The following is a 24,761-nucleotide window of genomic DNA, read 5'->3' on the forward strand; positions in this document are numbered from 1 at the left end:
CCGAGCAAAGAGGGGTTGGGTCGCAGAGGGAGCCGGCCGGGGGTACCGACCCCGGGCACGGCGTGGGCTGGTGGGCGGATGCCCCCGCGTCTCCCCGAGCATCCCGGGGGCCCGGCCGGCGCCGTCTAGGACGATTCTGGTGGGTGTAGCGACCTGGGTCTTTACAGTAAAAGCCGCCTGGCTCTCACTGGTAGGAGTTTCCCTGGGCTATTTATGTATGTGCGTCTGTCTGTAAAGATTTAAAAAAACCCAACCCAGCGGGGACGCGGAGGGCGCCGGGCTGCACGCCCTCCCGCCCGCAGCGTGTTTACCAGCAACGGGTATGTGTCACTGCTTCAGATGTTTTCCAGCTCGCCAAGTCCCCGCTCCCCTCCGGCGGCTCCACCTCCGGGCCCGCCTCCCCCCGCCCGGCACGACGCCCTCCATCATATAAAGAAACTTCCCGGTGCCATCGGCCCAGTCGCTCTGCGCCCCGTCTCAGCAGCCGCCCGGCAGCCGGCGGCCCCTGCCCGCTCCCAGCGCGGCGACAGAGGTAAGCGAGGGGCGGCCGAGCCCCCGGGACCCCCAGCCAGCCCCCCGGGCTCGGCGCTCCCGCCGCGGCACCCGGCGGGCCGGGCAGGGAGGCGGGGTGGGCGGTGCGGGCGCCTCGGTTTCCCCCGGTGGGCACTTCTCCTGTGGCTCCTTGTCGGCACCTGAGCGAGCCCTTTGCCTTTTTTTTTTTTTTCCTTTCTTTCTTTCCCTTTTTATTTTTCCCCCCGCCTCATTCTATTTTTTTCTTAATTTAAAGCAAAAGAAACAACACCCGCCCGTTATCTGCTCCTGAGGTGAAGGCGCGCACCGGCCCCCAGCCCGGCCGGTTCCCGCTACCCTCGGGAGGGTCGCGGGAATGTGTGGGAGGGATACGCTTCATGCACAGTGAAAGGGGGGAAAGCGACTTTTTTGGGGTCTTCGCACGGACTCCTACGGGCTCGGCGCTGGGGAGCCGAGGTCCCGAACGCGCCCCATCCCCCCAGACGCACCATGTGCAAAGGAGATGCCGGGGGACCGGGTTTGGTCTTCGGGGGGATGCTACCCCTGCGGAGACGTGTAAGGGGTGCAGAGCGGTGCTGCCCATCTACCCACAGCAGTGTGCGCCTGTCTGGCAGGGGTCTCGGAACGGCTCCCCGTGGGTAGAGGCAAAGATTCCCGGGTGAGGAATCGCTTAATGTAATAGGGGGGTGGAGTGGGAACCCACCAAACTAAGATTTCGGGCATTCAAGCATTTTCCAGATCGGTGAGACAAACCTGACGCCAGGTCCCCCTCCCTGGTGCCGGTGTCCTGGAGTTCTCACCTTCCCAGCGGGTGCCCATCCCTGCGGAGCCGCGCCGCTCTCCTTGCGCGCCTGCGCCTCTGCGTGCAGCCATGGGGCTCTGTGTGGTGGGCTGCCAGCTCCCACGTCCCTGGGGACATAAGTGCCCTTCTGCCGGGCTCTGTGGGCTGCTGTCTTTCCACTTTTAGGTATATGCAGTGTATGGATTTGAATGTTGCTATGTGTGCGTGCTGGGAGCAGTTGGAGGGGTAGATATGTATAGGACATCATGTGTTCAAGTGTGTCTTGCTGAAGGGAGCTTGTGAAAGCTGCTTTGGTGTTATAGATAGATGCCATATAAACTGTAACTGCGTGTGAAGCCCTCTGAATTGTGTGCGTGATATGTCTGATAGCACATATGTGCACCATCACGTGCAAGCCTGTTTTAATGCGATTTTTTCCTCGGTTGGTTGAAAAGTAGTTGAACTACTCCCAGTTGAACTCTCAGCAGGACAGGGGAGCTGTGCCTTAAGTCACTTACAATAAAAACTTCAACGACCGATGTCTGTTCATGCATAACAGTATCGGGACAGGGGGAAGTCTGTCAAAGTCTGCAGCACAGGCAGTGCCTGGGGAGGGCCGTGGGGGGCTGTGCCCAGCTTCCTGAGGCTCTCTACCGTGTTTCCCGGGGCCCCCAGGGCCCCGCTGTGTGCCATGGCTGCTGTTTGGTGCGGTGTGTGTGGCATCAGGGACTGGGCACCGCTGATGCAGACCTAGCCCAGCGCTTAACCTGTGGGTTGGCCTCTCCCCACATCCTGCCCATTTCCCCTTCCTCAGCAGCCTCCCAGAGAGCCGGTGCTTGGACGTGCGTGGAGAGGTCAGCTTGGTGGGGCAGCCCAAAACCCCCCGCCCAACCTCTGACACGAGTGGCATGAACTTGGAGCCGGGCGAGTGCGGGATGAACTCAGTGAGCTGTGGCAATGGGAAACTCCGCCAGTGGCTGATCGACCAGATAGACAGCGGCAAGTACCCCGGGCTGGTGTGGGAGAACGACGAGAAGAGCATCTTCCGCATCCCCTGGAAGCACGCTGGCAAGCAGGACTACAACCGGGAGGAGGACGCCGCCCTCTTCAAGGTAAGGCTCAGCCTGGGCTTGGCATGGTGGAACGCTGGCAGGGCAGGAAGGGGGCTCCTCACCATCCCATCCTTGCCACCTGCCTCTGCAGGCTGGTTCTGCTGGTGGGCTGCTGCTGGACACTGCCTGGCTGTGCCCTGGTGTTCCCTGTGTTAGTGGGACAGCCCACCCTGCCCCAGTCCTCTGCGTGGAGCTAAATGCTTCTGGGACCACAGCACATCTGTTTCCACATTCATTCCCCTTTCTTATGCCCACTGAACTGTTTTTTGTACCTTACCATGCTGCTATTTTTTAGCCTAAACCTGTAGGGGGTAAATTCATGAACAATTCATGCACATGCAAGCACACACATGTATGCTGTTTCAAACATTGTGCCTTGTATTTGATTCTTTTTTTTCCTTTTTTTTCTTCCTTTTTTTTTTCTTTTTCTTTTTTATTTTCCTGCTCTTTTGATTATCTGAAATGTTTCCAGGCTTGGGCTCTTTTTAAAGGAAAGTTCAGAGAGGGCATTGATAAACCAGATCCCCCTACCTGGAAGACAAGATTAAGGTGTGCTTTGAACAAGAGCAATGACTTTGAAGAACTGGTGGAGAGAAGCCAGCTGGACATCTCAGATCCCTATAAAGTGTACAGAATAGTGCCAGAAGGAGCCAAAAAAGGTAAAGCATCTCAAATTCCCTGTGTAACAGAATGTGAAAATGTCTCATTGCAAGCATATGAGGACTGAAGTGTGCTTTTCTGGAATGACCCTGCAGCCTTTTTAAGTCTTTTAAGGGACCAAAATGAGGGCTCAAGTGCAGCTTGTTCTGGTGACTTGAGAGGCTGCGTCTGCAGGAGAACTGCTGGCGTTTGAGTTGGAGCACTGAAAGGGAGCCCCTGCAGGAAGATGCAGACAGGCGCCTGCACATCACTGGAGGAATTGCTCTTTTAGCTGGAGCCTCCCTGCCAGTTCTGTGTAGTGAGAGCCAAGCAGGCGGCTCAAGGGACAGGCAAAAACAAAACAAAAAAAAAAACAAAACAGAAAAAAAGGCATGCTGGATCTAGGTTGTGAATACAGGGAAGAGCAATTTTGGGGCAGACAGTAGGTAACTGCCTTGGAGGGGAAAGAGCTGGGAGTGAGGGATGCCCAGCCTGCAGCCTCCAGGGTGGGGTCAGGGAAGGGGCAGGCTCTCCAAGAAGACCCTGGTGCCTTCCTGTTAGAGGAAAGGCTTGGCTGGGACACACTGTTGTGGGGCACTGCAGAGCCCAGAGGGACAGACTGCCCAAGGGTAGCCAGGGAATCCAGTCCCAGGTGGGCACTGGAAGGCATTTTCGTCCTCTCTCTGTTCAGTGGCAGGTTGTATGGATTTGCCTTTATTGTGCCGATTTCAGATTTCCTTAAGATGTGGTTGACATAATTTACTTTCATCCCTCTGGTGAACGCAGGTGCAAAACAGATCAGCATGGAGGAACAGCCATTAATGATGAACCATCCCTTTCCAATAACATCTCCTTACACTGCACTACCGTCCCAGGTATGTCATTGGTTGAGTGTTTTGATTGGTGCCTCTGCGCTGAGCAGCACAATTTCTGTGCTATGTCTGTCCTTGCTGGTGGGGCTCTCAGGTTCTCCCTGTGAAGAAATTTCATTATGAGAACTGAGAAATTGAGAATCAACTTTTCTAATGTCAGATGAGGCCACAGGGCAATTGATTTCCCTTGGTGTTGTTTATCCCAGAGTAATAGCTCTTTTCTGTTGGACAACAGTTCCTAGTGTACTGCCATTCTGTTGGTGCCAGAATGCGAGCACCCAATGAAGCCTTGCTCTTTCAAGCAGACATTTACCAGCAGTGCTTTGACTGCCTTTTGTTATTCCACTCCTCTTATTATTTACACCAGTGGTGAGAAACTCATTTGAAAGCCTCATTGGTGGTGGTGGCCAAGTGCCATCCGCAAGAGCCTGGGCACAGCTCAGACCTCCATGGGCTTTGGCAGGGAGAATCAAGGAGCTGAGATGAGAGAGCTGATGCAACGCATAGCATTAGTTCTGACAGCTGCCTACTGAAAGAATTCCTCGTTAAATTGAATAGGTGCCGAACTACATGGTGCCCCATGAGCGGAACTGGAGGGAGTTTGCCCCGGAGCAGCCGCATCCCGACATTCCGTACCAGTGCGCCAGCATCCCCTTCGCCGCTCGCGGCCATCACTGGCAGGGGCCCGCCTGTGAAAATGGTAAGACACCCCTGTTTAGGGCTGCTTGCTGAGGCTGGCCACCTGGAGGAACCTCAGATTCCTCAGGCTTACTATTTGTGGCTTTGATTGGAATTAGCAGATGTGGATGTAGAGGAGTGCTGGGTTCCCTTGAAAGGGACCCACCTTTGTCCTGGCTCTTGCATCCGCTGCCACTGCATGTGTGGTGTGTGGGCTGTGCAGTTCTCTGCATTGATAGAAATCAGCCCCCAAAAGTCCTCAGCTGTCTCAAAGCCCTGAGCAATAAAGGAGGCAACCAGCCCTCACAAAAACCCCAAATGGGAACATATGTTCTTTAGCTTTTCTCTCTGATTTTGGACTTTTTGAGGCATACACCAGTGAGGTTTTCCCTCCAGCCTTGTGGGTTAGACTGACATTATTCTCCCTAGGGGAAAGCTGGAATTATTACTTTATTTTAGTGCTGTGGCAGTGGGACAACTTGTCATGGATTGATACTCTCTTGGGGCTGGTACAGCAGAAACAGAATAAAGGAATGTTTCCTTCCCCAAAAATCTCACAGTACCAGAGCCTAACACAATCATGGCTTTCCAAGCTCTGCATCTGTAGGAAAAAGCCCAAATTGTAAATAATTGGCAGCGCTGAAGCTTGCAGGGAATAAAACATAAGAGAAAGGGAACTGTGTGCTGTAGACCCTTGCAGGGTAACTCACCTGAGGATGCAGGCGTTTGCTTTGTGAGGAGAACCACCTGGTTCAGAAGGGCAGGAAAGGATGGGAAGCAAGAAAGGACCCTTAGAGTAGGTGCTATATTTTCAGAGGACAGCTGTTTTGATGCAGAGATCTTTGGATCTGCATCAGATAAAGTAAATACTCAGTGCACTGCAACTTTTGCTGGTAGTATATTGGAATTATTAGGCAGAATGTTTTGCTCTTTAGTTGAGTTATTTGCTAATAAAAAAAATCAAGGTAGCAAGCTGAATGAGCTCTGCCCTGAAGTACATCCTCTGCAGCACTTCCACACATTTGGATCCTTTGCTGAATTTGTAGGCTATTGTTAGTGGTTGATAGTGTGTTTCTCACTGGGCTATAAAATGCATCAAGAGATGATGGGTGTTTTTTATCCCAGTTACTCCAGCTCCTGATTGTGGTGAGTTTTGCCACTGGGAATGGTAAAGTGTTCTTGTCTGCAAGTCACTTGCATCATCCTCCAAATGCCTTTATTGGCATTAAGAAACAGTGGGAACACATCAGTTGTCCATGGTATAATCCACTTACTCAAGGGCATCTGTTGGAACAGTTTAGTAGTTCTAAATAGTAGTTCTGCTGATAAAACCCTAATAATCTTCTGCTGCACATTTTTCTTCACCTACATTTAAACAGTGTTAATCCCAGCTTTATTGTTATACCCATCATGAGTAAAGTTTTTTGGAAATAGGAATTGTTTCATGCAGGCGACTTTAAAGAGCACTGTAGCCTAGTTAAAAATGGAAATTATTTCTTTAATGGAATAACATGTTTAGTAAGGAAAAGGACTGGGGGAATATAGAAACACTAAGAGATTATTTCATGCAGACCCAATAGAAAATATAGTCCAGGTAACATCTGGAGTGATTGGTAGAGTTGGCCTACCTGGAGGAATTGGGAAAGAAGACCTTTTTAAGAAGGGGAAAGAGAGAGAGTGTTCCTGTTGGGGCCCAGGAAAACTCACTTTTGCATTGCTGTGATCTCTGCCCTAGCTTTTTCTCTAGGATTTAGGCCTCTGTCACTGACTTTTGTTTGTGAAAACAGGTTGTCAAGTGACAGGAACCTTTTATGCTTGTGCTCCTCCTGAGTCCCAGACTCCTGGCATCCCGATTGAGCCAAGCATAAGGTCTGGTGAAGCCCTCGCTCTGTCAGGTAAGGTCCATAACCCCCCAGGCTTCCTGGGGAGCTTGACAAGAGACTCCCACTTATGACTTGCCCAGGCACCATCTCTCCTTTCAGATTAAAAGAAAAAAGAAGAAGATAAAAAAGCAACCTCTTTAATGAATGAATTTGGGTGTATGGTTGTAAGTCTGTTTTCTAGGATACTTAAGCACTTCCAGCCCCAGCTCCAAGGGACGGAGGTGGTTAAAGCTTATGGAAGTGCTTCGCTAGCTTGTGGTGTTAGTGCTGGGTTACTTTGGTGAGACACCAAATCAGGCCCTCCTAGGGGAGTTTGGCAGTTTGGCAGATTGGAATGTCAGTGACTTAAGGCTCAGGTTTTCATTTGGGAGGATCCCCCAAAATATGTACTGCTTGTAGTGCTCCTGTTGGTGCCATCTGGCCTTGCTCATCTTTGTTATTCCTGGTGGAAAAAAAAAAAAAAGAAAAAAAAAAGACATTTAGGAAAGAAAAGGGAAGTTATTTCAGCCAGGTTTGCAGATGTCTGGATGCTGGGGAACTTTCTAAGTAGTTCTGGGAAAACGTGTGAGAGTGTGCTTTTCATGGAAATAATGGATAGATTTGTAAAGTGCTGCTTGGTGAGTTTCTTAAGTGGGATTGTTCTCCTGAGCCAGGGTCAGTGTGGATGTGTGGATGTGTGTGTCTTTGTGTGTGTATGTGAACATACATTGTACACACATGTATGCACTATGTATATTTTTCAGTGCTGTGTGAGTTCGTAGGAGTCAGCCAAGTGGACCAAATGGCCATTTGAAAGCAAGGCAGGGGATTTGGGGTACAGCCCCGTTGGAGCTGGAGCCAGCAGTTGCTTCTCTCCAGGCAGCTGAGTGCAGCTTTGCAGGTCCCCTGTGCAGGAGCCTTTTCTATGCAAAGTCTGGGGGGAAACACAGCTACTTCCTTGTTAAATCTGAGGAAGTGTGCTGAGCCGGTGGGTTTAATTGTGACGTGAACTTGGAAAATGTGACCAACATCAACTTTCTCTGTGCAGATTTTTTCTTTTAAATGGAAATGTGAACTTGGTGGTATTTTAGTTCCTACCAAATTCCCACACATCAGTAGCCCTTTTAATAAGATGAGAGAGCATTAATGCTGCTGTGCCCCAAAAATTTTAGTATTTATATTCTTTTTTTTTTTTTTGACTAATATGACCTTCTGGGTGGCGCTGACCACTGGGCTCAGAAGTCTTATGCAGACTTGTCTCTTGGCCTTAGCACAGATCTGAAACATTAAACATCCATACTAATTTATCACAGCGATTGTTTTTTGTTTGTTTGTTTCTCCTTGTAGACTGCCGACTCCACATCTGCTTGTACTACCGTGAAATACTGGTGAAGGAGGTGACAACTTCCAGTCCTGAGGGCTGTAGGATATCCCACGGCCAAAGCTACGAGGTCAGCAGCCTGGACCAAGTTGTCTTCCCTTATCCAGAGGACAATGGCCAGAGGAAGAACATAGAAAAACTGCTGAGCCACCTGGAACGAGGAGTAATTCTGTGGATGGCACCTGATGGCCTGTATGCTAAGAGACTTTGCCAAAGCAGGATCTACTGGGATGGGCCAATGGCGCTCTGCAGTGACCGACCCAACAAGCTGGAGCGGGACCAAACATGCAAGCTCTTTGACACTCAGCGCTTTTTAGCAGGTAATTCCCACTATGGCTTTGATACCCTTTTGGAAATGTCACCTGGTCACTGTCCAAATCAGCTTTATGGGAGTGCTCTTTTCATTAAAGTGAGAATTGCCCCTTGATACTTCTGGGCAAATGCAGCTGAGAGGTGCTTGAATCCTGAGTAATCCTATAAATTCCTGCTCTCTGCACATTCAGTGCCCAGACCAGCAGGAGTCAACTGAGGCTCAGCTGGTGACACCCAATCTCTCATATTTCTGTATGAAGCATAAGGAGGAACGTAGCAAAATAGTTTTTCCCATAAATTGACACAGAAAACTGGATCCTCATCTTGGATTTGCTAGTCTAAGTCCTGGATAGGTCGGTGGTCTGCACTTGCACTCCTCTCAGCTTGACCCAGAGCAAGCCTGAGGTCTTGCCCTGAGTATACAAATTTCAGTAGCAAGCCTTTTTTTCAGTCTGTGCCAGTGTCTAAAAGATATCTAGGAATTCAAAAGAGTTTCACAAACTCTGGAATTTCAGGACTGCCTAATATTCTGAGCAAGGAGGTGCATACCTCACCAGAGCTCTCTGGAAAGGTCTCATTTTGCACAAGGCAGTGCAGAGGAAGCAGGGGAGTGCTTTAGGAGAGTGCCTTCTCCTTACAGCCCGTGAAGGGAAGGGGCAAAGCTTCAACCCCACTTCCCAGCACACCTGCACAGTTAGAGAGAGGAGAGCTGTCCACTCAGAGAAACTGGTGGGAGGTGGTCACTGTCCCAGAGGACAGCTAGGGCAGCAGGAATAGATATTGGTCCTTTCTGGATATTTCTGGCATCACTTAGAGGTGAACTAAGTTGCTATGGTTTGGTGTGTTTTCTTACTAGAACAGGTCATCAGCACTGGCATGACACTCTCAGGGGAATAATGCCTTGCAAGATTTAAAAAACCCCAAGAAATGAAATCCAAATCATCAGTTTTAGCATACTTTATATTCCAAGGTTGATACTCTGTCCTGGAGAAACAGCCAAGAAAAAATTGCATTTAAAGAGAGAAATCTTATATAGATGTGAGAATTGACAGTTAGAAAGGGGAATTTGAGGTCAGGCATTGGGTTGGGCTTCAATCACATGCTAATTTAAAGATGTATAATTCTGCGCCTGGTGATGGTTTTGGAAATCCCTTTCCCCTTTCCTCAGGTGGTTTTTTAGATGTGCTCTGGGTTCTTCCGAATGGTTGACAGGACATCTCTTTTTAGACCCCTAACCCCAAAGATAAGCTCAAGCAATAGTTATTTTTCACCCCTCCTAAATTACTTATGCACCAGTGCCCGTGCAAACCCAAGTGTGTGGTTGCAGTCAGTCTGTGGTGTGTGCAAAGTGAGTTTTTGCATGTGAAGTTTTTTTGCTCAGTGAAGTTTGGAAGTGAGTTGCCATGGGCCTGACACATCTGCTGTGTTAATTGAATGAGGTCCCAGCCTGCAAGCAAGGTCAGGGATTCCCCTATGCTGGGAAACTGGGACACCCCTGGGAAGAGAGGCAGATGATCTCTGCCAGGAGAGGGAATCATGAACAGCAGAGAAAGGGACAGATGCAGAACTGCTATGAACCAGCCACAGCTCTTGGGAAACCACTGAGGAGCTGAACCCTACAATGCAAACTGCACTGGAGCATTGGGGCCTGTGCTCTGAAGCCTCTGCTGCTGAGAAAGCTAAAATGGGGCAATAAATCAGAAACCAGGGGAATGGGCTCTGTGGAGAGAGATAAATGCATTGCAATTGTTGTAAATTGGGCTGGGTGGAGGGTAGAAGAACAGAGGAAGAGAGCTTGGAGTGTGAGGATGGCAGCCAGAGAACAATTGGTGGGGCAGAAGGAGTGGCAGCTGGAGCAGGAGTATCAGGAGGTGGGAAGGGTTTGGGGAGGCTCATGGGGAACCCTTTGGTGTTGGATGATGCACTTGGGCCTGGAAAGGAAGAAAGAGCGAGCAGAAGGTTTTGGAGGAGCGCAGGGCTGAACTCAAACCATGATTATCCTGGTGGTGGGAAAGAAAGGGCTTTCTTCTCCAGGTCTGTGTTGTGGGCACTCCCACGGGTACTCAGGATTTGGAGAATTGCTGAGGCCAAGTAAAACAAGGGAAAGAGGAAGTTGAAAGAAGTTGCACATCAGCTGGATTGGCCTAGGGTGGGTCGTCCTTCTTTGTCCTGTAGCAGCACAGAGGGAAGCAGAGTTCCATGGAAAATATCTCTTCTTTCTTGCTTTATCCCCAGAGGGGTATGGCACACTTCAGGAGTTTCTGGGGAGACTTTGGAGAAAGCTACATTTTAGTCCATGTTTTAAGCGAGCTGCTCATTGTTTTACTTGTTTAACTGGCCCTCTCAGTAAGAGTAGTAGTCCAAGCCACTGAATCCACAACTTGGTCTGAAAAGCTTGCAGTTAGAGTAGGAATGGCAGGGGTGTATTTTGGGAAAAGATGCATTTGTCATGTCAAGTTCAAAGGCTCTCATTTCCCTTTCTAGCAGGGAGGGTGCTTCATTATAATACATTTGCTTTAATGTTAATTGCAGCTTTTTCCAGAAAGCATGAGCAGGGTTATAAATTAAAATGGAATGTTTACCTATCAGCTGTGTAGAAACACAGCACTCAAAACACACTTTAGCAAGGATATTGTGTTAGATTGAATTTTCTCTTTTCTGGTTGGAAATGCAGGATCAAAACAACAACATTTGGTCCACAGCACTGGAGATTCTGGTCTGCATGGGAGTACCTTATAAAGGCTTCCCCTGCTACTTTTCACTGGGGAATCTGACTCTTAGAATAATATTATTTCATCATTTTACTTTGCACAAGGTTATGGGTTAGCAAAGAGAGTGCAGGGGCACAGAAGACACAGAAAGCTCTTTGGCTGGCTCAGTGCATGGCTTAAGTAGAGCCCTTTCCCCTTCCTTACCTCAGTGTGATAATGACAGTGTGACAGTGACCTTACCTCTGTCACAGTCTGGCTGTGGCTAATTTTTGTGCCTGGCAGTATTTTGTGTCTCTGGCACTACCAAGCCATTTCAGTGCTGCTCTTGTGTGTCTGCTTGAATGGCTCCCTTGAATGGTACCAGCAGTGTCTGCTCCAGGGGTTCTGCTCTTAGGGTCCCATAGAAGTATTAACTGGAACACATCTTGGTTTGTGCATATGGAATTAATTGTGGGGCAAAGTAAACAGAAAAGTTGCAGTGTTGTAACCAGCTCCCCCTGATCCGAGGGAAGGTCTCCAAACCCGGTGCCTTGTGCTTACCTTTTGTCTTTTTCCTGACCTCTCTCATCAGCCCCTGGAGTTACTTTATCTTCTCCACTGTGCTCCAAGGTCATCCACAAAGTCTGTCTTCCTGGCCTGCACTGGTTTTGACTGGAGCAGGGTTAATTTTCTTCATAGTGGTCCTTGTGATGCTATGGTTTGGATCTGTGACCTAAACAGTGCTGATAACACAGGGACAATTCAGCTGATGTTGAACAGTGCAAGCACAATGTCAAGGCTTTCTCCTTGTCTTATTCTGCCCTCACAGGCTGCAGTCTGGGGTGGACAAGAGTCTGGGAAGGGGCACAGTCAGGGCTTCAACAATCCCAGCTGAGGGATATTCCATTGCATATGACCTTGTGTTCCGCAGTAAAACAGAGCATGGGGGAATTTGCCAGAGGTTGCTGTTGCTTGGGCACTGGCTGTGTGTAGATCAGCCAGTCACAAGTGATTGCTTTTTCCATCACTTGTTTTTCTTTGTTTTGTCTTCTTTTTTTGTTTCTTTTTACCCATTAAACTGTCTTTATCTCAACCCGCACTTTTTTTTCTTTTGCCATTCTGTTTTTCTCTCCCATTGCTGGTGGTGGGAGTGAATGAGTAGCTGTGTGGTGCTCGCCTGATTATTCCACAGCACGGTACTTTCTCTCTTCCCAGAGCTGCAAGCCTTTGCTCACCATGGACGCCCGCTGCCGAGATATCAGGTCGCTCTGTGCTTTGGGGAGGAATTTCCAGATCCACAGAGGCAGAGGAAACTAATTACAGCCCATGTAAGTAGGATTTCTGCCTTACCTAAAACAAGCACACTCCTTGGAGGATGTGAATCTGCCAGTCAGGCTTTCGTGCCTCATGTAGATTATGAGGGAGGTGGTAAATTGTTGAAGATGCAGCACTTTCCAGAGCAAGGTGTAATCCCCAGATCTGCCAAGGACTCACTGGAATCCCTCAGTAGGGCAGAGCACCCGATTTTTCCCTCTCTACAGAGCATTTTGTGATCTGTTGCAAATCCCATCTAAAGCTGAAATGTACCTGAACTGCTGGGCTGTACTGGTATCACCAGCAGCCAGTTGTGCAGCTGCTTGGGCTGCCTGGCCCCTGCAGGATGTGGTGCTTTTACACCCACTGTTCCTGAAGGTGCTCCAGAATCCCAGCTTGCATCTCAAGGGCCTCAGCACTTGGTGGGATGCAGGGGCTGCCTTTGCACCTTCAGGGTTCAGTAGCTGTCAGGCTCGTGGGCTGGCTGACCTCAGTTCACACACACTCAGAGCTGCTGTTTCGGGATGCTCTCTGAGAGAGGGTGATGGTGGAGACTGAGAACAGGTACTTTCTGAATTGGCTGTATTGGCCCATAAAACCACAAGAGAGATGGTGATGCTCACATTAGTGGCAGGGCTTCACTTACTGCATCCTTGAGAAGAAAACTGGCGTCTCTTTTAAATTTTTCGAAAGCCCCTTCAGTAGCAGGATGGGTGCCAAGTCAGATTTCTGCCATAAGCTGTGGCCTCTGCTTAGCTGTGTAGCTTTTGTGCTGCTACTCTGCTGACACTGCTGCCTGGCAGATCTCTGGGGTGGAAGTTGAGAAGCTCACAAATCCATCCTGAGCTGTGCAATGACTAGTTAGGGATGGTTGCCCATCCCTGACTCTCCTTCAACTTTTTCCCATTCTTATTTTGGCTTTCCAGCTTTGCATCCCTGCTTCGTAGCATTCTCCCTCCAGCCCCCTTATCCATCTCTTGTCCTCGTATCTTCTCTGTGAGCCTGTACCTCCTGCTCTTTCCAGAGCTTTGCTTCCCCTCTGCCAATTGCTCAGCCTGCTCATCCTCTTGATCTGTCCTGGCTTGTGGGCTGGTGGGACTCTACCATCAGTTAATGCTGAAAGCTGCCTGGGGCACCTGTCCCACTGCCTTCCCGTCTCCACCTTGGCATTTATTTCTTCCAAAGCAGTGCCTGTGTCTTTTAATATGGAGGGATTGGCTGACCAGCAGGAGAGGGCTGTGGACAAGTGTCATCCAGCCTGTCCTTCACTGAGAGTAAGGAGAGTTTCAGGTGTTTGCTCTCAGTGTACAGCTCAAATATTTACAGTCAAAGCCCGAAGCCCTGAGAGGGAGTGGTGGTTTCTGAAGAGACAGAAGTGAAGGCAGTGTTAACTCATACAAATCCCACTTGGTGGTTGAACAAATTTCTCATTAGAGCTTGAATGAACAGAAACAAAAGTAATCTAAAATGTTAGGTTGAAATCTATCTCCAGACACAGTCATTTGGTGACCTATCTCAGCCTACCTGAGGGCTCCAACATTTCAAGTTAAGTCCTCAAAGTACTTTGCAGTGCAGACAAGACTTTTGGCACGTTCAACATGTATTTAAACACTTGGAGTGGCCATGGGCATGTGTGTCCTGTGGGCATTGCTCACAGCCTGGGGCTGGCTAAGGGACTGCAATTGTTGATTCATCATTTGTGTCACTGCTGCAGTCCCTTATAATGAAGGTGGTGAAGGTAAGGAGTGTGTGCAGGTAGTGAGACACTTGGCAGCAGAGTTAGCCTAGGCTAGGCAAGACCTAGTTTAAAACAGAGATTAGTGAAACCACTGAAATTGTATTCCCATTCTGGTAAGCAGAACTGTCCTGCCCCAACTTGTTTTTAGCTTAAAACCCCCCTGAATAACTAAGATGAGGAGCGTGAAGTTTTGTCACATGTCTGATTAACATTTTGTCTGTTCTTAAGGTTGAACCAATGTTTGCCAGGCAGCTGTATTACTTTGCTCAACAAAACAGTGGACATCTGCTGAGAGGCTATGATTTACCAGAACTTGTGACTAGTCCAGAGGATTATCACACATCTATTCGCCATTCCTCTATTCAGGAGTAAGAACCTCAGAAGGAGTGGTTTTAAAGGCACTGTAAAGATTGTGCAGAGTGGAAGAGCAGATCTGGGTCACGATTTGGACATCCACTATCCCAGCTGGATGCGTTCAGGGGTACAATGATAGGAAAGTGAGCAACTAGGACAACTGTATTGTACAATAAAATTGACGGGTCTTCAACATTTGGATGCTACGTCTCACATGGGGTTCCACTGTTGCTGAGAATTAACTCGAAACTGACAAAATGATTGCTGTGTTTACGTTTGCTTAATGTTCTTCTTGGCTTTTGAGGACCGATCCTTACCGAAGACTTAAATCCAGAGTTTACACTGTTACCTTTGCAGGGCTATTTATTTTGGATTACTGATCTCAGGGAAAGTACATAAATTCGCAGTGTTCCCAGTTTGAAACTGTAGCTACTGTAGGTGGGTAGCAAATGTAGATGGTTTATTGAGAATAGCTAATACATGTACGTGGTTATAAATTTAGATTCATAAGTGTGATGCCTATTTTCTTGTATAGAATATTTCAGTGTATTTTTTGAAAACAATGCAATTCTTCAGAGACATATTTTTTTAATGCCTGACTGACACTTGTCCTGACAACGAATTTTGTTGCTGCCGTTGTTGTTATTGGATTAGCCTCCATGATAGCAGTTTCTAAAGTAATGCATTTATGGTACTGTGTTAAGAAGAGTGACCGTTCATCTCCTATTACCTGTGAATGTAGTGGATTAACCACTAAAATTCTAGAGTCCCAAAGAGCAGGTTTATAAATAAATTGTTTTTTCCTTACAATTGTAAGCTACCATGCATGCATTATACATACACATATATATGTACATATGTATGTACATTTGTATGTATGTATGTATGCATTAGAATTAAGTTGACAGACCTTGCAAATAGCACAGAAATAGTCCAGCTACCCCTTTTTGATGTCACATACATAAGCCAGGTTAAAATAATCACCACCCATGACTTAGACAGAGCCAACTCTGCTGTTTGTGTGCACTTGCAGCTTTCTTCCAGTGGTACTGAAATGAATGTGAAAGGAGAGCTCAAGGAGAGCAGCATTTAGCCTTCTGTACTGAGGCAGTCAAGGAAATACTTGTTTGAATGTTTGCAGAATTTGATGCAGTTCGCAGCTTTCTGTGGTAGGGAGCTGTTAGAAAGACAAAGAAGTCTGTTGGGTGTGTGTGTCAATGAAGTTTCCTTGCTGGCAGGCAGACCATGTGGTCTTAGCAGCTTTCACTCCAGAACACGATCCCCCTGTGCTTAGCAGACATACTTCACTTGACTTCCTAAATGAGGAAGAAAAAACGGTACTTGGTCTGGCAGCAGACTTGTGTTAGGGACTTTGAATTTATACATCTTAAAGATGCATACACTTTTGGGATATATTATCCCCCTCCTTCTCCACAGTGCCAAGCAGAATGAACAGATCATTTCTACTTTGTTACTTGAAGGGTTTTTTTGCCTGGCTTAAAGATTTTTGTAGGGGAGGCCTCTTTCTTAGACATTAAAAGCAATGCTCTAGGTGACCATCTGAGATTCGCATGTGCTTTTGTCCGGCGTGTACATTTTACTGAAAGGGATTTCTGTGTTCAGACTTAACTGGTACAATACAAATATTTGATGTGTTTTTCACTTTTTTTCTAGTGGTTGTTGCTTCATATGCTCATTGCTTCAGCTCACCTCTTGGAATAAAGTTCTATTTCCCTACCAACTCGGTGCGTATGTGTTGTTTTCAGTAGTGGGACAAACCTGACGCGTGTGGTTCTGCACTGTGAACCTGGGCAGCGCTGCTGGCTGTCTATGGGGAACTCTGTTCTGAGCCAAAAGTGCAGAGAAAGGTCAAAAGGTAAGGATTTTTGTTTACGGAAATGTCTGCAATATTAGCCACAGGTAGCAGAAAAAGGGAAAATAGGGAGGTTCCCCTTCGGCTGTTGGTTTCCAGGTCCATGGACAGTACAGCAGAGCCCCTGCAGCTGGGGATCTGGTGTTGTCATGTTCTGCCTCTGCCCCTCCAGGGCTTCTGGGGCTGGGCACCAGGCTGGTACTCTCCTGCCCAGCCCAGCATGTGCGGAACCTTTGACTGCCACTTAGTTCCTGGTTGTTAGAGTTTCCTGTGCACTTTAAAGTGAGTAAAGCTAGGAAAGGGTGTAAAGGACAATGGTAAAGTGAACCAAAGTAGTGAAGTTGCAAAGAAGAGGGAGTTTACCAGGTAGCCCCTCTTTGCTGGAAATCAGGGTCCTGAGGGGTTTTGGGTGCAGGAACTTACAGAGCAACCAAGGTGTGAAATAATAGTCACAAGATCTGTAAAGCGTCTGAAGACGGGGGCAGAGTATTTTCTCTTTTTGTGCAGACTCCTATTGACTATCAAGGTGCATTATAATTTTTGGCTTTGGAATGTGCTTTTAATTATTGTCCTTGGAGTAGCATAATTTAAAGCCAGCAGCTGTGGAGAAGGAGGCAGGGAGGGAGGGAGGGAGAAGAGCGAGAAGAGCACCATCTAATTTCTGCCCAAACACAACTTGCATGGAGGAATGGCGCAGGGGGGTGAGTGGAAGGAAAATCAAGCTGTTATTTGTACCATAAATCGTTTTGCAACTTTAAGCTGCATCTACTTTTGTGACCATTTCTTGCTGTTCAAAATAACTATGAATCCCTAAAGTGGAGAAAAAACAAAAAGCAAACAAGAACAAAAAACCTGGAAACATTTTCTCCTTTTAGTATCTTTTTTACAGTCACTACGTGAAAGCATTTGAGGTACTTCCTACCTCTGTTAAATTCTGTTTATAGTTTCTGAGGTCTGCTTCCTTCCTGTTATGTTTTCGGTGGCGTTGTAAATGACGTTTTACTCCTGTCAACACTGAAGGCATAGCTGTTTTTTTTTTCTCAAACGTTTTTTCTGTCAGTATTGGTTTTTCTGATTTTAATACAGCCACAGTTGCAACCGTTTCTTGAAAGGATTTTGTAGCAGAGAAGCACCTATATTCCAAATTTGGTTCTGCTGAGTAGTTTGTCTTGAAACTGTATTAGCCTTAGAGGGGTTGTAGGTTAACCAGAAACAAGGAGATATATTTTAAGCTGAAGTACAGTGTAATGGGTTTTGTGGAAAAAACGCAGGATTCACGTGAAAACCCCTGTGGCCTTTTAGACGGGCACATTCATGGTGTTTACATCAGCCTTTGTCAGCAGCGTGGAGGTGGGGAAACACCACCCTCGGCACAGGGCTTTCAGGAAAAAGTAAAGCATTTTCTCTTGCACGCTCTCAGATCGCTGTCTGTGTATACTTGTAGAGAGGCAGGGGGGAGGAAGGAGGAGGGAAGAGAGAAAGAGAAAGAGCACTCACCAGAAAGGCCAAGCAGATTGAAACAATCGTATCTCCTTTCCCAGGCAGAACTGTGTGTCAAATTTAGATGAACTTGGATGGAAAGATAATAAAGATTGCCAGGGTGGTTTTTATCTGAACTCTGATCTGGCTGGTAGTAGGCTGAGAGCTACTGATTTTTGATTTAATGCTTATGAGTTTGGTTGGCTCTGAAGAGATATCAACAGGTCCCTGTGAGTTGGAGTAGTTGCAAGGTAGCTGTGTGCAGCCATTCCAGCACTTAACTTTCAAGTGTGTAGTCAGGTGAGGACATCCTTGTTGCATCCCGGAGGAGTGGTCTCATCCACTGTGACCCACAACCAGCTCCACTGCTGAGCTTCAGGAGCCAGCTGGCCCAATGCCTGTAGTATGCTCCATGCCCTGGCTGTGCTGAAATGACAGTGAAGGAGGAGCTGACCTAGGTGTCTCAGAATAAGACTCTTGCAGCAATAGATGTTAAATGACTTATGAACACACTGATTGGATGGGTTGTCGTTGTCCTTTTGCCAGCTGGCAATAGGAAAAGGCAATCACCTGTGCCCAAGTGGATACTGAAAAACAGGCCAGATGCCTTGGTTCAGGGTTTGGACTTGTTTTTCTGCTTGGCCCTAGCAGAGGCTGACTGGACAGCTGATGTCTGAGTGGTTCTGCCCAGGGTGATGTTCCACAAAAAGGCAATTATCAAGAGTGTGAAGAGCCCAGTCCAGGTTTCATCTCTTAGACTGGAGTAGTGTCTGGTAAACAATGGCAATGAAACACAGGACTTCATTTTGCAAATGCATTTTTATTGTTTCTGCACAGCACGGCTGCCTTGCATGTCTGCAGGCAGCTGGCAGCCTCCTGCCACTCCAGCTACAGTGCTGCCAGCTGAGGCCAGACCTGTTGTGCTGGGTACTTCTCTCAGATCAGTCTTCCAGGCTTCAGCTATCATTTCCTGCTCCCTACAAAAGACAGGTCATGAATTATGCAAAAATTCTGTCTTTTAAGCTAAGAGAATAGACAGATCCAGGTGACTTTTCATAAACCACAGCTAATGCATTCCCTCTGTATTTCTGGGAAGTGTTTTCATCTTTGACCCTTAGGCTTTCTGTGTTTTGATTTGAGACCAGCTTCTGAAATCCTGCTCTAGGAATGTCTGAAATCCAAAAACTTACGGGCTCTGGTTGTCCTCCTTACCTTTCCTAGCCAGGCAGAAATTACGTCCATGTAGTATCAATGAAACCACCTCCCAGAGGAAGTTCTGTGAATGTCCATGTGAACATGGTGAGGTTAGAGCAGACACTTGCATCCTACCTGAAATATGCTTTTCAAGCTCTCCTGGCTATGTCAGTGCAAGTGCAGTGTGTGCATGAAGCACATTTCATCCCATCTTCACCATATTGTTCATCTTGCTCCTTTTCACTTCCTTCATGAAGATGTTTCAATCTGGATCAGGCAGATAGAGAGCCCTGATTTCCTCAGGTCTGCAAGATGCAGATTCTCTCTGACCTGGGAATGGCCAGTGCAGCACAGGCAGTGGTCAGATGCTTTCAGGTTCAAGCACTTCTTCTGTGTGTCTCCAAAATGCATTAGCCTGTCATTGTTCATGGATAAGTCCTACTCATATATCAGGGACTATTTATCTCATACAGTCTTATGCCTTCTCTTCCTGGACTAATATGCCTCAGCAAATGGTCATCAAGAAATTCCCTTTTTTCCTGGTGGTTGCAGCCATCTAGTAATGTTCATTGTTAGGTACCTTTTGTGGTCTAGCTAATCCTTTTGACTCTCTTGGGTCCTCTATCAGTTTTCCTCTACACTGGCAGCAAGACCTAAAGGCAGACAGTGCCTTTTAGTTGAGCATGCCAAGCAGGACAGGGCACAATCTTTGAAGGTTAGTCTCTAGACAGCACCACAATTCCTGTAATTGTGAGTAGGAGGTTCTTGTTTCTTCCCAGTTGTGATTCTGACCCTCAAGCCCATGAACTGATCAGCAGAATATAATCATGGTGATCATTTAAACTAGGCTTTCCTGTAGGAAGCTGGTGTGCAGCTTCTCTCCACACAAGGCACCACATTCAAATTGCAGTTTCTCAAGGTGATTGAATCAATGGTTTCTCATGCTCCTCTCATAAGAGCCATTCATAAGTGTCTCATAAAAGCAAAGGCTGAGCATTTCTAATTTCTAGCACAGAGTATATAGCCTCCAATAAAATTGCTTTTAGAGCTAGTTATCCTACTTTTTTCCTTTCAGACTTTTGGGTTTCATGATTTTATATCTTCAGAAACTAAAGTTATGGGTCAGGCCGTGATACATCTTCAATAGCTCATTTTCATTTCCTTTTTTCACACATGATCAGGAGGTTTAGCCCTCCTCATGACTGCCCCCTCCCACAGAAAAAAACCCATGCAAGGAGTAGTGAGAGAGAGACTTCAAAAACAGGGTGAGTGACTTCATCTACTGTGGAGACGTCAGTCTCCAAGAAATAGGAAAGGTCAGAGCTGTTTAGAGCAATGGGGTTTTCACAACTCAGCTAAAAAACCCAGACTGTGTCTGAAGAGTTCTTGGTGCCCTCACCCTTTATCTCATCTTTCCCCAAACTGGTTGGTGACCCTCCATCCAGAGAACTGGCCGCTCTGTCTTTTTTAATGTAGATTACCATCCCATGTTCCATTGCTTAACATGGACTTTCCACAGGAAAGTGGTGAAATGAATGACAGATGTTTGCATGGGAATATTGTGAATCCTTTTCACCCTTTAAAACTAAACACTGTGTTTTCTTCTTGAGCTTCTTCCACCCCCAATGTAAACGGAATCCTGGAAGTTTTAATTGCACCATCGTAAACATTTTATTATTTGAACTAATTATCTGGTTTGGTTGCTGAGCTTTGTACAGCTGTCTGTGTGGGACAGAGGCAGAAAGGCCCTTTCGGTGGTGGTGGCAGGAAGCTGGAGGAGCTGGGAGCTCTCTGTGCCTGGTGCCGCGGGCCAGGGAGGAGGTTTGCCTGGTGTCACTGGGCGTGGATGCAGGTCACCCGTACCGCAGACAGCGCCAGCCTGGAAGATGACTCTGAAGTCTCATTTTCCTTTAAAACCACCACTCTACAAATAAAATGGCTTACCTGCAATCCCCACACAGTTACAGGCACCGTTTAAATATAGCATTGATGTCTATCTGCGAATTACAAGGAAATGAATAAATCGAGGCGACGCGAACCGCAAGAAGGAAGTTGAAAGCCTGGAGCTATGATAGGCTGCGTGTGCCGAGGGACCCGGTCCAGCCTGCACCATCTGCTCCAGAGGTGACACCGCTGCCGGACAGGCCAGCCCGTCCCGGCTCCCCGGCACGCACACCGCCCTGCTGCCGCTCTCCCGGGAGCTGGCCCACGTGGAGTGGGCTGGATCTGTGCCCTGGGGGCACCTGCACCCCCGCAAAAGCCAAAGGCACCCCGGGCACCCGGGGTCCCAGCCGCAGGGAGGGGGACGGTGCGGCGTTTTCTGGAAATGAATGAGTTCATTTCTGGGAGGCAGTGGTGGGGGGTGCTCCAGCACCAGGGGAGCGCAGGGAGGATGAATGCAGGAAGTTGAAGCATGATTTCTGTGCTGCTTACCATCCTGCAGCCTGCTAGCTGCAGATATCTGGCAGTTTTTTGGCCTGGCTTCATTTTTATATTGTGACGGTTGATTACTCTTTTTGATTGCAAAATTTATATCAAAGCCAGAGTCATTAGGTAAAAAATGAAGATATGGCATACAGTGTGTGTGTGTGTGTGTGTGTGTGTGTGTGCAGCTAGCAAGCCACCCTCACCCTTCTTCAATAATCTTTAACGCAATTGGCAGGGTTTATTCCCGTGTGAAGAAGGTGCTAATGACACCCTAAAATTTTTGTGAAAATATTGGGCTGGGGAGAGGAAACAAGATCAGGTGCAAATCAGCATCTGCTGCAGGCTCTCAACACATATTAGGCACCTAATTTTTTGGACTCCACCAGGGGAGGAGTGTTCACTGATGCCTTGTGCCTTATTAATCCCCCAACACTGCACCGCAGGCTAATTCTGCTGCTCCAGAACTCCACCTTACCTGGAAGGTCTTGTGGAAAACCGAGCACATACCCCAAGGGCCAAATAAATCCATTTCTCCTCCTTCCACGTGCCAGGTGTTCCCAGGATGAAGGCTGTACCTCTTGGCACCAACAACCCTTTCCCCGGCCACCAGCTTGTGTGGTAAGTGACTATGGGCAGGGGAAGGTGAATGCCCATGTGCAGCCTCTTCTTCCAGCCCCTCTGGCACACCCCTGTGGATGGGATAGTACTGAAGTTAGTCTAGCAGAATGTAAGGATCATCAGCACTGTCTCTACCATTCCAGCCAAAATGTGTATTTCCCAGGAAAAGCTCTGCATCTTTAGACAGAGGAGGCAGAGGACAGTGGCTGCAGGCTTGAACCCAGTGAATGGAAGGACAGACTGTGGAGAAGGACAGCAGGTTGAGGACAGTTCAGTTGCAGGTATAGCTGGGGCTCATTAGGGCCATTTAGTGCGTTCTGCCTTTTGCAAGAGTCTGAAGTAGAGAAGTGGGTTTTGGCCAGGAGGAGAAGTCAGCTAGTTCTCAGAAATAAGGCAGCACGTGCAGACATGGGGAGCAGGAAAGGCATAAAAAAATGTAAAAATAAAAATCTGTGTATAAAGACAGGTCTTCCGCTCAAAAAAAAAAAAAAAAAAAAAAAGAAGCTAAAAAAGAAGAAGGACAAGCTAAATTTGGCTGGGAAAAGAGGTGAACAGGTATAACAGGTATAGAGGTATGAGCTGCTGCTTGTGGCCACACAGAGTCGGTTATGGGGGGATGTGGGGGGAATGGGAGCTGTTACGAGGGCAGGTCTGGAAGAGCTCAGTGAGAGTTAAGAGAGGGGTACCATAAGAGAGTGGGCCAGAAGCAAGCCTGGAGACCATCCTAGGGGAGGATGGAGGAGGAAAAATGGAGTGAAAAGGCCTCCTCAAGGGGCAGCAGTGGGCCTTGGCCATGAGGGAAGGTGATAGTGGGGCTGCTAAGTGTGGGGTAAGTGAAGGGCAAGGGGGAGTTTGAGGAATACAGAGTAGTGAGTTGTGGGTGGAATAGGGGGGGAAGCTTGAGGAAGAGCTTGGAGGGAGAAAAGGAGTAGAAGGCAGTGCAGCAAGAGGGATGCTGCAGCCACAGGTGCTCTGGCAAGCAGGAGGAAGGGGGGCCAGGAAAGAAGAGGATGGAGGATGATGATAGGATCAGAAGTAAGGATCTGGTTATGTTTAGAGGAGTCAGTGTTAGGTGGCTGGGTCCAGAGGAGCTGGAGGAGAAGGGTTATTGGAAGGCCTTGCCAGAAGGCTTTCATCCACACTTGGAGAATGGGATAAAAGTAGCTCATGAGCTGGGATAGAGTGAGCCAGAGTAAACCCAGTGCTACAGAGAGATAAAATCAGGAGACTCAGAACTGTTGGAGAGAACCTGGAGGATCTCTGTGTAGAGGGACAAGGAGAGGCAGAAAAAAGCAGCAAAGCCACAGCCAGTGATACAGCCAAGGTCACGGCAAGGCCAGGTGGAGAGACAAGAAGATGATGCTGAGGGAGAGACAAAGGTGGCCATAGAGAAGGAACTGAGAGCCCAGAGATCAGATAAGGAGCAGAGCACACCCTGAAGAACGTTTTTAAGAGGAGTGAAAGTTAGCAAGTGGTCCTGATGTGGTGAAGCCTTAGTGAAAGTGGGATGTTGAATATTTCCTCGGTTCCTCAACAAAGTCAAGCTAAGCTTCCTTGGCTTCAGGTAAGTATCTCCCCACAGACACCCACATGCTCCTGCTCCTGCTCCTGCCCAGCCATCTCCAGCTCCATGTTTAGAAGTAGAAAGTGAAGGGTGTTAGTTTTGGAACAAAGACAGCAGTTCCTGTGCAGTCCACCAGGGAATCTTGTCAAGACTGCCATGGGTTTAATGGGCCAAGAATGCTGATTTTAAGTAGTGAATAGTTCAATTAATCATTGATTTTATTGCCAATTATGCAAAAGCACAGGCTGCCACTACCAGTCAACACTCATTTTCTGGAAAGCCCAGCTCCTTGGACTGCCATTGCCATGACCATGCTCCCAGCAAGAAGGTGTTGCTGTGGGCTGCACAGGTGCAAGGAAGTGCTGTGTTCCCAGAATGCATGGGATTGCTCTGGATCACACAGTCCAGCAGACATGTCCCTCCCTTTCCATGAGCATGCAGCCAAGCCTTGCACATCGATTGTCTCCGTCTTCCCCCCCGATCCTTGCAGCCTCTCTGTGGGCTGGGCTGGGGGAACCACTGCTCCTTCCCCCCATCCCATGAGTGAAGGGAAGAGGCTAAATGCAGCTGGCAAAGGTCACCTACCTGATGCTTGAGATGGATTCCCAGGACAAGGTCTTCTGCCTGGCAAGAGGGAAAGTTAACCTGCTCCCTGAGTGATTGGGGAAACACCTGGGGAGGTTTGCTAAGGGGCGAATAAAAGTCTGGGGTAGGTCCAGAGTAAAGCCATGATTAAAGGCTACTCAAAGCCATTCTTCCACCCCTAAAATAGTCCTGTGCTTATTTGTGAGAAATCATTCAGGTTTTCTTTTAAATGCACTGGAAGGAGGTGAGTTTTAAGAGAAGAACACAAAGCAAATGTGCCGTTTATCACTTCTTATGCTGATGATCAAAGCAAAGGTTTTCTTTTCTCTGCAGGGAATATTGTGAACTGAGTGTTAATGACAGCAGAAACAACAATAGAATAATTATTATTTTAGTGGAAACTGAGGTGTTGGTGAAACACAGTCTAAGAAGCTGGAGAAGGACAGGGCTGGGGTGGAGGCTCAAAGTCCTGACTCCACTGACTTTGTGGGCTGAGATGACACCCCTGAGAGAAAAGTCGAAGTTTTAAAAACCCAGAGATGACTTCAGTTATTTGGGAGTGGGTCTGTGGTGTTACCTAACTGCTGAGGACATTCCATGAACCTCACAGCCACCTGCCTGTGTTTTGATGGCCAATTTGGAACTGAAGCAACTGATGTGGTGGAAATACTTATCTCACCATCTGATTTAGTCACTCCGGCAAGGTGTTTGCAGAACTTAGCGCTTTGTATAGGATAACAAAAAAGCAATGGGCTGG

The 24,761-nt window shown here is 47.7% G+C and overlaps 1 protein-coding gene across 2 annotated transcripts; it reads left to right on the forward strand.

The window, feature by feature from the left end:
• The first annotated feature begins 399 nt into the window (after positions 1–399).
• Positions 400–16,005, forward strand: IRF4 (interferon regulatory factor 4). 2 transcript variants are annotated; one of them, XM_059853511.1, is made up of 9 exons: positions 400–532; positions 2,127–2,424; positions 2,897–3,083; positions 3,850–3,938; positions 4,494–4,635; positions 6,401–6,508; positions 7,823–8,176; positions 12,074–12,186; positions 14,139–16,005. In XM_059853511.1, exons 2-9 carry the CDS (start codon positions 2,221–2,223, stop codon positions 14,280–14,282), a joined length of 1,341 nt encoding a protein of 446 aa, XP_059709494.1. In that variant the 5' UTR covers positions 400–532; positions 2,127–2,220; the 3' UTR covers positions 14,283–16,005. The 2 variants fall into 2 exon arrangements, with proteins under 2 accessions (XP_059709494.1, XP_059709498.1); XM_059853515.1 differs by having other exon boundaries at positions 410–532; positions 2,130–2,424.
• The last annotated feature ends 8,756 nt before the right edge of the window (positions 16,006–24,761 follow it).

Source organism: Haemorhous mexicanus, chromosome 1 (genome assembly GCF_027477595.1).
Source record: "Haemorhous mexicanus isolate bHaeMex1 chromosome 1, bHaeMex1.pri, whole genome shotgun sequence".
NCBI lineage: Eukaryota > Metazoa > Chordata > Aves > Passeriformes > Fringillidae > Haemorhous > Haemorhous mexicanus.

Bases quoted from the DNA above. Each gene is read 5' to 3' on its own strand.
- IRF4 (XM_059853511.1), top strand. From the start codon at position 2,221: ATGAACTTGGAGCCGGGCGAGTGCGGGATGAACTCAGTGAGCTGTGGC. The intron at 2,425-2,896 runs GTAAGGCTCAGC...AAATGTTTCCAG, and splicing joins AGGACGCCGCCCTCTTCAAG to GCTTGGGCTCTTTTTAAAGG. The intron at 3,939-4,493 runs GTATGTCATTGG...TAAATTGAATAG, and splicing joins ACACTGCACTACCGTCCCAG to GTGCCGAACTACATGGTGCC.